The sequence below is a fragment of the Somniosus microcephalus genome, chromosome 29, assembly GCF_052327205.1.
Source record: "Somniosus microcephalus isolate GS21.2 chromosome 29, FLI_Smic_1.0, whole genome shotgun sequence".
NCBI classification, from domain to species: Eukaryota; Metazoa; Chordata; class Chondrichthyes; order Squaliformes; family Somniosidae; genus Somniosus; species Somniosus microcephalus.
In genome coordinates this window covers 17,761,363-17,775,244 of record NC_141015.1, presented here as the reverse complement: position 1 = coordinate 17,775,244, position 13,882 = coordinate 17,761,363, and the positions used below count along the sequence as shown (strand labels likewise).

The 13,882-nt window shown below is 44.7% G+C and overlaps 1 protein-coding gene across 1 annotated transcript in view; it reads right to left on the bottom strand.

Annotated features, from left to right (window-relative positions):
* Positions 1-8,966: 8,966 nt before the first annotated feature.
* The window catches only part of timm23a (translocase of inner mitochondrial membrane 23 homolog a (yeast)), a 55,113-nt gene continuing 50,197 nt past the window's right edge, over positions 8,967-13,882 (bottom strand). The window contains exon 7 of the mRNA XM_085970276.1: positions 8,967-10,166. Coding sequence (XP_085826402.1) covers positions 10,051-10,166 — 116 coding nt within the window. The 3' untranslated portion in view covers positions 8,967-10,050. The remainder of the gene's footprint in view (positions 10,167-13,882) is intronic.

The following is a 13,882-nucleotide window of genomic DNA, read 5'->3' as shown; positions in this document are numbered from 1 at the left end:
CGTTCACCTGTCACCCCTGTGCTCGCTGACCTACTTTGGCTCCTGGTCCACTGATGCCATAATTTTAAAATTTTCATCATGTTGAAATTTCTCCATGGCCTCGCCCCTCCCTATCTCTATGACCTCCTTCCACCCTACAACTCTCAAAACTCTGCATCCCTCGTCTCTTGTGCATCCCCCACCATTGGCGGCTGTGTCTTCAGCCATCTAGGCCCGGAGCTTCAGAATTCCCTCCTTGAACCTCTCTATCTCCCCCCCCTCCTTTAAGACCCACGTTAAAACCTACCTCTTTGACCAAGCTTTTTGGTCACTTGTTCTAACGTCTCCTTCTTTGGCTCGGTGTCAATTTCTGCCTGATTATGTAAAAGGTGCTATATAAATGCAAGTTGTTGTGGGAGAGTGAACGTTTGTCCTATACACTTGGGTGGGGGTCATTGATACAGTGAAGAGTGGAAGTGGGTTTGATTTTCCTGCTATATTTCATTCTTGAACTGAACCAACTGGGGAAGTTCTGAGCAGAGGCTGTTGGATCTCACTATATAGGGCAGGGAGGTGACAATCAGACTGTTGTATCTTAGTGGTCCTCCGCTACAGCAGACATTGGCAATGAGAGCATATGGTCTGGTGAACCAAAGCTGGGCTGATAACTTACCAGGCGAAGAAGTATATGAAGAATTCCCACTTGGGTGTGGTGCTTGGAGGATGATCTTACCCCAGCATGAGGCAATGCCCCAAGGGAGGGTGGAGGAACAGTAGAAAAATTGGCAAAGAAAGCCTGCCTTAATATTGGTATGTTTCACTAATAGGTGGTAGCACTCGCACCACAGTCAAATGGTCGCAGATTCAAGCCCCACTCCGGAGATTTGAATACATAATGTAGGCTTACACTTTAGTGCATTGCTGAGGGTGTGCTGCACTGTCTTTTGAATGAAGCATTAAACCTAAATAATCCCACAAAGGGGCTGTTGCCACATTCCCAGATAGCCATGTGCTGGCTTGGAATCCAGCCCCAGTTATGTTTATCCCGCTCCTGTCAGTTTTTTTTTGCTGGACAGAATATTTGCCCTAATTTTTAAATTGGCATTTCCTCCTTTAATTGTTTTTACTGCTTTGTTAACTTAGTGTTTCAGGTGTTTGGATGAATGTAAAATAGCCCATGACACTATTCAAAGAAGAGCAGGGGAGTTCTCCTGATGTGAAGTGCTTTGGGATGTCGGAGAACATGAAAATCACCATATAAATGCAAATTCTTCCTTTTAAGATTGAGGAAATGCATCAAGTTGTTCATTCATCCTATAAGCTCAGAAGGCCTCATTCATCCAAGATGGCAGCTGACAAAATTATATCAACTATCATGGGCCTAGTACGCTATAGGTTAGTCTAATTGTAGGGAACTTCCCAGCGAACCATTCAATAATTACCTAAATAGAGTACAGCTGTGGCACAAAGTTAGATTGCTTAGCTGCTTGATTTATGCCCAGGAGCCCTGAAATCTCAGATGCACTCTACATTGTAAAGAAATGTGCTGGCCTTCAGGACCCATTCCATGACTGTCCATTAATGAAGTCACACCATCTCCTCAACTTACCTTACTTGTAAAGGAGCTCCAATCGTCTCACCCATTTCCGCTCTATTGCCTGACCAACTTGTCGATCAATGTACGTATATCACTGATTGTCCCAGTGATTCAGATAATCTAAGTGTTCTTTATTTGCAATCCTAATTCTTACACGAGTTCTCATCTTCAGGTTCTTCTGACCTCTGTCTCATATCTGCCTTTGCAGGATACCCTGCAACAAACCTATCTTGTTCCAACACGTTAAAGCTATTTGCCTCGGCTTCATGCGTGGTGACTCAATGAGTAATCATCTCATGAATCACCTTCAGAACACTTGTTAATAAGAATTTGCTGAGAAGCACAGCAAGAATTTTGGACTTTTTATTTTAACCAGTTCATATATTGTGTAAGTTTACTGTTTAGTACTTTGCTACAACTTGTGACTTCAATCTATTATTTTACCTATAAATAAATCTGACCAATTAATTTAGCCCATAGTGGTCATGTGGTGTGCTATTTTTCCACCTTCGGTGGTGATAAGATGGCGGGCATCCCCCATATTGTCCACGAAGAGATCCAACTCTTGAGTCTGGGTTAATTGTTAAACCTGGGCTACACTAATCAATATCTGTTAGAATTAGAAGAGATGGCGGTTTCAGCTCATGAGTCTGTTAATACTGTAGTCCAATCAGAAACATACTTTTTTCTACTGTGTTTCATCCTTCTGATTCAGTTTTAAATTCCCCAACTATTTTTAGGTTTTAAAACAAGGAATGCTACATTTTGCCAATGAAAAAAGGTTGCTGGTGGTCAAAATTCAAAGTTACAAAATAACCCACCGCTGCAAAATCTTGGGTCCTTGCTCATTTAGGGCACTATTTTCCTATGTATAAAGCTTAATGAGAAAGTAGATGCAAGTAAAAAGTGGGACTTTCCCCATTTCTTCCTCTACCTTTTATGCCAAGATGTATTAATGAGAATTAGATTGCTCATGTAAAGGCTGATCACAAAAAAACTTCTGCAGAATTACTCCTGGGAGAGAACTACCGTGGAAGCGGCGTTAAGTCTAGTCACATTCAGACCCACATTGCAGGAAGGGCAAGGTTTGAAGTACCCGTACAGCAGGTACTTGTTTAAGTCTTCAGTAGAAAGTTGACATAAATCAATGCCTTCACAAATGGAGATACAAGTGTACTAGATGACACTGTTCATGGATGGTCTTAAATCAGCAGAGGTTTCTGATGCTTACATTTGTTTGCCAATCACTACATTGTAGCAAATTTACAGAAGCAATACATCACATGACTGACCTATAGCAAAAATACTTCCCTTCTCTCCCTTGCTGAAGCTACTATTCACATAGCACTGCATCAGGGAGGTATTTCCCCAGTGTTGAGTTTACAAGAACCAGCACCTTGAACAGGCTGTTAGTTCCATAAACCTCAATAGAGGCTTGGCTTAGCTGCTACCACTCCCACCTCTTGGATCAGGTTGCAAGGTTGATCCCCACACCAGCACATAATCTAAACTAACATTCCTATGGAGTACTGAGAGAGCTGCACTATTGGAAAGGCTTTAAACCAGTAAGACGGTGGGGGGGGAAGGATCTACAACAAATGAAACCAGCCTAAATATAAACAAAACAGGAAAAGGAGAGTATAGAAAAAAATAGAGGACATTGATGGCCAGGGAATAAAGAAAGAAAAGGAGTGTAAAAAGAGGGGAACTGTTACTAAAAATGAGTTAAACTGTCTGTACAGCAATCCACAGAGTGTCCGTAATAAAACAGGAGCTGGAGGCAATCGTGCATTGCGAGGAACCAGACATAGTAGGGATTACTGAGACACGGTTACAGAAAAATTAGGACTGGGAATTATTCTTCTTAGGCAGTCCCTCGGAACCGAGGATGACTTGCTTCCACATTAAAAATGAGTTCACAGGTGACTGAGGAGTTCAATGCGGGACCTGAAGTCTCTGTCACAGGTGGGGCAGACAGTGGTTGAAGGGGCGGGTGGGTGGGGTGCTTGGGTTGACGTGTGCTCCTTGCGCTTGGCTTCCGCTTGCTCCCGGCGAAGAGACTCGAGGTGCTCGGCGCCTTCCCGGATGCTTCTCCTCCACTTTGTGCGGTCTTGGGCCAGGGATTCCCAGGTGTCGGTGGGGATGTTACACTTTTTCAAGGAGGCTTTGAGGGTGTCCTTGAAGCATTTCCTCTGCCCACCTGGGGCTCTCTTGCCGTGCCGGAGCTCCGAATAGAGCACTTGTTTTGGGAGTCTCATATCGGGCATGCAGACAATGTGACCCGTCCATCGGAGCTGATTGAGCGTGGTCAGAGCTTCGATGCTGGGGATGTTGGCCTGAGCAAGAACAGTGACGTTGGTGCGCCTATCCTGCCAACGGATTTGCAGGATCTTGCGGAGGCAGCGTTGGTGGTACCTCTCCAGTGCTTTGAGGTGCCTGCTGTACATGGTCCATGTCTCTGAGGCATACAGCAGGGCAGGTATCACTGCTGCCCTGTAGACCATGAGCTTAGTGCTGGGTTTGAGGTCCTGGTCTTCAAACACTCTCTTCCTCAGGCGACCGAAGGCTGCACTGGCACACTGAAGGCGGTGTTGGACTTCGTCGTCGACGTCTGCCCTTGTTGACAGTAGGCTCCCGAGGTATGGAAAGTGGTCCACGTTGTCCAAGGCCTTGTCATGGATTTTGATAATCCGGGGGGGGGGGGGCAGGTTGGTAGAGGACCTTTGTCTTACGGATGTTTAGTGTAAGGCCCATGCTCTCATACGCTTCGGTGAAGGTGTTTACGATGGTTTGGAGTTCGACCTCCGAGTGAGCGCTGTAATTCGATGACAGAGGATGGGACGACCTTGGATCTGGACTGGAGGCGACGGAGGTTGAACAGTTTCCCATTTGTTCTGTAAATTAGCTCCACTGAGAAACATCGCAGGGTATAACATTAATATAATAGAGGGGAAAAGGGGAGGTGGAGTAGCTGTACTTATTAGGAATAACAATGGCAGTAGAAAAAAAAGTGACGCAGCTATCAACAAGACAGAAATAGAATCCATGTGGATAGAGATAAAAGATAATCAAGGATCAAACACACTAATAGGGCTAGTCTACTGACCACCTAATAGTGGGAGGTGAAGAAATATGCAAATTAGGGAAATGAATAAAAAAAAATCATGGGGGGAATTTCAATTACCCCGATATTAACTGGTCAGAAGAGGTAGGTAAAGGGGCTAAGGGAATGGAGTTCCTACAATAGGCACTGGATTATTTTCTAACCCAATATGTAAATAGCCAACAAGGGAGGATTCACTATTGGATCTAGTAATGGGGAATAAACCAGAGCAGATAAGAGAAGTAAAAGTTGGGGAACATCTAGGTGATAGTGAGCACAATATAATACACTTTAAGATAATAAATGAGAAGGACATAAGTATGACGAAGATCAGGGTAATAGATTTGAGAAAAGCTGATTTTGAGGGGCTAAGACTAGAACTTGGGAAAAATAAAATGGACAACAGTATTGGCAAACAATGACAGAACAGCAATGGGAAACATTTAAAACAGTATTCAAGAGTGTCCAGGAAAAATATATTCCGCTAAAAAAGAACAAGCTTTTTAAAATATTTGTTCATGGGATGTGGGCGTCGCTGGCAAGGCCACCAGTTATTGCCCATCCCTAGTTGCCCTCGAGAAGTTTGTGGGTTTGAGGAGGTGCTGCCGAAGAAGCCTTGGCGAGTTGCTGCAGTGCATCTTGTAGATGGTACACACTACAGCCACGGTATGCCAGTGGTGGAGAGAGTGAATGTTTAAGGTGGTGGATGGGGTGCCAAGCAAGCGGGCTGCTTTGTTTTGGATGGTGTCAAGCTTCGAGTGTTGATGGAGCTGCACTCATCCAGGCAATTGGAGAGTATTCCATCACACTCCTGACTTGTGCCTTGTAGATGGTGGAAAGGCTTTAGGTTCAGGTGGCGAGACACTCACTGCAGAATACCCAGCCTCTGACCGGCTCTTGCTGCCACAGTATTTATGTGGCTAGTCCAGTTAAGTTTCTGGTCAATGGTGACCCCCAGGATATTGGGGGATTCGGCAATGGTAATGTCTTTGGAATGTCAAGGGGTGGTAGTTAGACACTTGCTTGTTGGAGATAGTCATTGCCTGGCACGAATGTTACATGCCACTTATCAGCCCAAGCCTGAATGTCATCCAGGTCTTGCTGCATGCAGACATTGACTGCTTCATTATAAGGATTTACAAATGGCAGAACACTATGCAGTCATCAGCAAACATCCCCACTTCTGACCCTATGATGGAGGAAAGGTCATTAATGAAGCAGCTGAAGACGGTTGGGCCTAGGACACTGCCTTGAGGAACTCCTGCAGCGATGTCCTGGGGCTGTGATGATTGACTTCCACCCATCTTCCTTTGTGCTAGATATGATTCTAGCCAGGAGAGTTTTCCTCCCCAATTCCCATTGACTTCAGTTTTACTAGGGCTCCTTGATGCCACACTTGGTCAAATGCTGCCTTAATGTCAAGGCAATCACTCTCACCTCGCCTCCGGAATTCAGCTTTTGTCCATGTTTGAACCAAGGCTATAATGAGGTCTGGAGCAGTGTGGTCCTGGCAGAACTCAAACTGGGCATCAGCGAGTATGTTAGTGGTAAGTGCTGCTTGATAGCACTGTTGACAACACCTTCCATCACTTTGCTGTTGATTGAGAGTAGACTGATGGGGTGGTAATTGGTCAGATTGGATTTGTCCAAGCACTAGACACCTTGGATGAATAAAGGTATAAGGGAAAAATTGAGGGCAAGGAAAGAGGCATATATTAAGTAGATGGACAGCAGGGGAAGAGCATGATAAGGGAGAATATGAAGAAATTAGTAGAGAAGTCAAAAAACAATGATGAAATTAAATCATCAAGGAACATAAAACAAAAAAGTGTGAAATATTTTACAGGCACAAATAAAAAAAGTCAGGATGGGAATAGGACCACCAAGGGATGGATAGACGAATACCACAGGCAGCGATAGAGATGGCAGAAATATTAAATAATTACTTTGCTTCAGTATTTACCTGGGAGATAGAACAGGTGGACAGAAAATCAGATGATGACATTAGTAATGAGATAACTGCATTTAAAAAAAAGAGATATTAAATAAACTAACCAAGCTCACAGAATTTCAACACGTAAATGTGAGACATTACATTTTGGTAGGAAGAATAAGGAGGTAATTTATTACCTGAAGGGTGAGAGTCTGGGTGGGGTAGAGGAGCAAAGAGACCTCCAAGTACAAATACACAAATCATAAAGTAGCAACACAGGTTAGCAAGGCCATTAAAAAAGCAAACCAAGCACTAGAGTTTATTCCTAGAGATATGGAATTGAAAAGTAGGGAAGTTATGCTAAACTTGTGTCGAACCTTGGTTAGACCACACTTGGAGTACTGCGTACAATTCTGGTTGCCATATTATAAAAATGATAGAGAGGAACTGGAGAGGGTGCAGAGAAGATTTACAAGGATGATACCAGAAATGTGAGGGTATACCAATCAGGAAAGGATGAACAGGCCGAGTCTCTTTTCACTTGAAAAAGAGAAGGCCGATCTAATAGAGGTCTTTAAAATTTTAAATGTCTTAATCTAAATGTACTCTCTCGGGAAAGCCTACATTTCGTTGTACTGCACTTGTGCACTAACAATGACAATAAAGTTGATTATGATTATGAAAGGTTTTGATAGAGTGGATACAGAGAGAGTGTTTACACTTGTGGGGAAGAGCATAACTAGAGGCCATCAATACAAGATAGTCACCAAGAAATCCAATAGGGAATTCAGAAGAACCTTCTTTACCTAGAGTGATGAGAATGTGGAACTTGCTACCACAGGGATTGGTTGAAGCGAATGGTATAGATACATTTAAGGGGTGGTTAGATAAGCACACGAGGGTGAAGGGAATAGAAGGTTACGCTGATGAGAGTTAGATGAAAGACAAGAGGAGGCTCGAGTGGAGCTTAAACTGGTTGGGCCGAATGGCCCTTTTCTGTGCTGTATATCCTATGCAGTCCTAAGGCACTTCACAACAGCGTTATCAAACAACATTTGACACTAAGCCACATAATAGGACAGGTGACCAAAAGCTTGGTCAAAGAGGTAGGTTTTGAGGAGTGTCTTTAAGGAGGGGAGAGAGGCAGAGGGGATTAGGGAGGGAATTCCAGAGATTAGGGCCTGGGCAGCTGAAGGCAAGTGGATGTTAAACATTTCATTACAATAGTGAGAGAGAGCAGGGAGTTCTCCCAGTGTCCTGACCAACATTCCTTCCCAATCAATAAAAAGACAAATTACTTATTCATCTCATTGCTGTTTGTGGAATCCTGCGGACACATAATGGCTGCCATGTAACATATATAACAGCCAATGTCCTCCATAAAGCAATTCACCATGAGGTGCTCCGAGATGGTTTAACCTGATACAGGAGACTTTGGTTTATCCAGAGGTTATATGTCCAGAATACTCGATGTAACGGCAAAAATCAGGAGCCATTTTCTGTAAGTTTTTTTTTAGTTCTCGTTGCTTTTTTTCCCCCCCCCAGTCAGGCACTGCAAGGTCTGTAGCTATAGCAACAGCTTCAGCTAGAGACGCTTGCAGCTGCAGCCGACTGTTTTGAAGCTGTAAGCAACAGGGTTTGTTGATTCACACGGAGCTTTTCAGTTCCGTATCTCTCAACATTAACGCTGGTATGTCCGGCACTTTTGATGATACGGCACCAGCTCGGTCCCGTCAGTGCCGGATATCAGAAAGTTTCCTGTAAGATGTTAAATAAATGTAATTCTTAGAACCTTAGACCCGGTGTTGCTTCTTATGCTCCAAGTATTTGTGTAACAATCTGTTTAAAAAAAATTCAGAACATAAGTTTATTACACAATAAATAGCTTTGCTTTATTCTATGCTATGCTTGTCCATACAGTTTGTGACCAGATTCCTCGAACAGAATAATTTGAAAGACAAAACTTCATATGAATCGAAGAGTTAAAAGGGTTGGACGCTTCTACCCAAGTAACTCCGGTAGCATTCAGAGCACCAGCCAACATATTCTCTCTCTATTCACAGTTCCAGCGCCTTTTCCTGGCACTCCTGCAATATTAAGCACTCACATAGCTCAGGTCAGATGTGGGGCTTCCTCTGCATTATCCGGATAATCTGTCCGGACCCCCAAATCTCGACATTTTTATTCTCAAACTCTCAATCTTGGTTCTCCCACCTTAGGCCGCAGTTTTACTCTTTTCAAAAAAGTATTGCCTCATTTCTTCAATGCAAGTCTACATGTACATAATTACTTAAGTATTCATTAGAGAACTATTATAATAAAAGGGAAGTACATTAGTAAAACAAATAGCAATGCAAGATTTCTCACCTTTATTGGGAAGAATTTGATGATTATGGTGAAGTGATGCTGGGAAATTGAACAAACAAGTTGGGAACAGCAACCCCCGCCCAAAAACACAATTATAAACACTGGCCATGGCACAAAACATTCCACTCACAGCCGCAACCCAGTGGCAGTGCTGGATTCTATTGCACAAATCATGGGGTTAGCCGATTCATTCTCAGCAAGTGCTACAGGATACAGGGAATGAGAGGAAACCAGTCAGCCCATCTAATCAGCTCCTTTGCCATAATTATTTGCCAGATCAGTTAAATGAGAATATGTTTTGCTGCATTAGAGACCAGCAGAACAATCAGCGAGCAACCTGTCCAATCCACAAGGTTGCTGCACATGGATCAGGGACACTGGTCTGGGTGTGGTCGTGTGTGGGGAGGGGAGGACACCCTCTGTAGTCCATCATGGAGGCTGAGATATTGTCCAGTCAGAATTTAATATATAATAGATGACAAGGACAGCCCATGGTATATTAACATCACTATTACTGAGCTCAGACTTACATTATTACAGATTACAGAACAAGATTAGCCATTGAAAACAGTGAACCGGGATGGGTCTTTAACCCACGTAGTTTTGCGGAAATGGCCTGTGGATTCCAATGGTGTGGGAATTCTGATCCAACGTTTGGCTGCATCGCTCCGCTCAATGCTGCAGCAGTACCGTTTCGGCCAATGGAGGGCTTGGCTAATTAGTTATCCAACTGCTCTAGCGACCTCTTATGGTTTATTCTGCACTGATCCATCAGACTTGGGATTGCTGCCGATCTCAGACCTGCGACTAGTGGAATTTGCAACCGTCGCTGACTCTGCTCAATCTGGGTCCAATGTCACAATGAGACTGGGGTCAATCAGCCAGCACTGCAATGTTATCCACTCACAACATCTGTGAGTAACCTTCAAAGCATCACCAAAATTTAGGGATAAAGTGGTATTTAATAATTTTTTTAAAAATCAGATGCAACCCCGGGTTCAGGTCTCATTCACTCTACACCTATTCAAACGTCCCTGATGGCTCTTCCCGCAGAATTCCCACAATGCAGCCTCAGAGGGAATGTCGTACCGACGCGCCCTTTATATGGCCCCAGTTGTTGTAGAGAGCGTAGAGTCCAGTCAGTGCAAAGCCGACAAATCCTCCTCGTGCTGCCCCACGAAGTCCAGCTGGGGTAAAGAAAGAAAAAAGTTACACTGGATGCGGACTGCAAAGGCCTCCTGCTGGTGAGTTGCACTGCTTTCCAATACACCGCTCTTAACAGAGCTCCAGTAAGGCAGGTCAAGTGTCACCCGCGCACTCTCAGTGACCACCAACTGTAAAGGATGGAACCGAAAAACCTGAGTTTATGCGGACTACAGAATAATGTTTAGCCCAATATTGTTAAACGCCAAACCTTAATGACACTGTGTCCAGTGGGGATGCCCATGTTTATCCATCAGGAGAATTAATGCTTTTGTTTGTTAGAAAACAGGCACAATGGACCTGCTGGTCTTTTCCTGTCCACGTTTCATAGAACAAAAGAATGGAATGCTCCAAAGTCCTTTCAAGCTCAGTGAATAAATGCACCACACGGTGGGTGCATAGGCACAGAGGGCAGGCGTTCTGCCCAATTAAGCCAGTACCGCTATTTTTTTATTTTAGCCACTTTGCTCTTTTTAATCCCAATTTCCTGCCATTTCTTCATACCCCTTTACATAGTCTGGAACAGAGTCATACAGACCAGTTTTATCATTGGACTGCGCTGATTTAGCCAATTTTATAAAGATGGTTTGCAGTTGGGATCAGAGGAGTGAGCTCTTCCTTCAAACACAGCAATTATGAAACATACTGAATGTGAATCCAAGTTTAAATCAGATAGGATATGGAGCACCCCCAACACACCAGTTATGACATTTCCGATTCCCAAACTAGCCAGCCAGCACAACATGAGCGAGTCCCTTAGTGCTAAATTAGGGCTAGTGCTGCGGAGCAACATCGAGCATAAACTTGGCCAAGAATGCTCCGCACTCAATTCACTTACAGCTGGGAGAGAAAGGCGGGGGGGGGGGGGGGGGGGGGGAGAGGGATTTTTATACCCTTTATCTGCGCTGGATTCAAACCAGGCCCCGAAGGCAAAAAGACTGATCAGGATGAGCCAGTCTCCTCTAGTGTGCCAGTTTAAAAAAACACGGATTCTTGGGTTGGGGGTTAACAGACACGGCATCCAATTCGTTCCACAGCCAAGTCGCTGCTGCTCTCAGTATTCGAAAGAGGCGCACTCAACCAGCCCAGGGTCACAAACCCATCCAGAGGGAGGCTGCCCTCCAAGAACCTGGCATTGGGCAGCAGCGGACTAGTGGAGCCGTCGTGGGCCTAACACACACACTGCCAAAAATAGTTCAATAACCAAATAGCAACACCACAAATACAGGACCAATGAGAATTATACAGTACACAAGAGCCTGTGCTCGGATAGCCAGGCTGCAGAGTTTCAATTCTGTACGATATTCAGGCTCTTGTTTCTCTGCATGCCACCATCAGCACGGTGGCATAGTGGTTAGCACTGTTGCCTCACAGCGCCAGGGACCCGGGTTCAAATCCAGCCTCGGGTGTGTGGAGTTTGCACATTCTCCCCGTGTTTGCGTGGGTTTCCTCCGGGTGCTCCGGTTTCCTCCCACAGTCCAAAGATGTGCGGGTTAGGTTGATTGGCCATGATAAAAAATTGGCCCTTAGTGTTAGGGGGGATTAAATACGTGGGGTTACGGGGATAGGGTCTTGGGTGGGATGGCTGTCGGTGTAGGGACCGGGTGCTAGGGTTTGGATGATCAGCCATGATCTCGTTGAGTGGCGGAGCAGGCTCGAAGGGCCTACTCCTGCTCCTAGTTTCTATGTACTGAGTGAGAGCAGCCCTGGAGAACTGCACCAAGAGACACAGATCCACAGTCATCGCATACAAGACGGTAGCCATTCCTGAACATTCCAAAGACATGTCGACAAGGCTATGAAGTAGAAATTAAAACATTTTATATTTCCTAGAATTTTTTTTGCATTGCGAGGTATGTAATATTTACACAGCTAGGTCGCATCCAAATATCGCAGGACTTTACAGAACGAATTGCTTTTGGAGTGCAGTAACTATTGCAGTTCTAACAACTCAAACAGTGAGGTTATGTTGTAAGATATAGCCCGTGCAGTAAAACCCAGGTAAAAGGTTAGCAGAAATCAGCACCTACAGTGTTAGCAGAAGCCTGTATGGGCCACCAATGAAACTGCCATGTGACCACAAAATCCCAGCCATCTTGCCTCACCTCCAGTGGACTGAGAGCCTTGCAGGCACCTCTACGTTTCCAGACACTCGACGGCCAGTGTCACAGAATAGCCACCCAGGGTGCCCAAAGGCTGGCAGAACAATGGCATCGCATCCAGCTCTGCACTCCAGACATGAACCAACGCGGTTACACTAACTTCAAATTTAAAGGCCTGTATCCAGTCTAATATCAAACTGCAACACACTGGCACCAAACAGCTGCTTGCAACATCCAACAACTGGACAGCTGTTAAGTGTTCTCTAGGCTGTAAACACTGATGTACATTATATCCACAGTACACAGGGTATAGTTTCCATGTCACAGTACACAGGGTATAGTCTCCATGGCACATTCTGGTAACGAGTGAACTTTACGGAATGGCTTGGTTCTGTGGACCACATTCCAAAGAGGAGTGGTGCAACCTGGAGATTTTAAACACGCCACAAGAACCTCAAGAATGACCTTTTTTGGGTGGGGTGCAGCGTGTGTACAAGGTGTGTGTGTGGGGGTGGGAGGAGGGATATTCGGCCCGTCACAGGCAGTGGGCCATCAGTGGGGTCTAAATTTCAAAATTTGTTCTGGTTCATCCACAGGGAATACAATGATTTCCTTGGATTGGGCTGTTTTGCATCGCTCCTGGACTGGGATGGGGGAAGCCTCCTGCCATGACCTCAGTAGTATACAATGAGCTGGTGTTAGAAGCACTGCCCCAGATTCAGTCCCATTGCCTGCTGGCTGGTCTTTTACTAGTAGGGCAGTATCTTATGGGCACAACTAGATACAGGAAACTTTCGATTAACCGGCCACTAAATAACCGGAACGCTCTATCCACCGGCAAAATTCGGGAGTCGGTTCAGATAACTTTTTTTACTTTTAGTTATTTTTTTCCACTCATTTGTGGCTGTGCAAGCGTGTAGCTGAAGCTGTTGCTAAGCTACAGAGACGCTTGCAAGTTGTGCCGATTGTTTTGAAGCTGCAACAGGGTTTGTTGCTTTAGACGGAGCTCTGAGCTCCGTATCTTTTAACTATAGCGTTCGGTTATCCGGCATTGTTGATGGACCGGCACCAGGTCGGTCCCGTCCGTGCCGGATACCAGAAAGTTTCCTGTAATGTGCAGTTTTGTGCCCTCCTCACCAACACATTGCCTTGACTCCATGGATCTACTTGTGCAGTTGCATGGCATGTCCCAAAGTTACTCTGTCCTTTTAATTTAACACAGGTTGGAACAGAGTGCGCTACCTTGCAAATGAGTGTCCCCATCACCACTGGATGATGATTTCCCCCAATCTCATTGAATTTTTGGGCACTTTTTATATAACCACAAAATTAGTTGGCTGGGAACAGGGTTTCTAAGGTCACAAGTGGCCACATGATTGTGCCCCAGTGAGAAAGCATATCATTCGCAAGTGCTGATGGTGCAGGTACTCAAAAAAAAAAAAAAAAAGTGCCATTTTCCTCTTTATATTTCATCTTTTTTTCCAGTCTGCCAGAATTAAACAGTAAGGTTTATCCCACATACAAGACCAAACCAAGTGATGATCACTGGGGAGTTGAGGTGTCTTCGCACTCCCTGTATAAACAGCATTCCAACACTC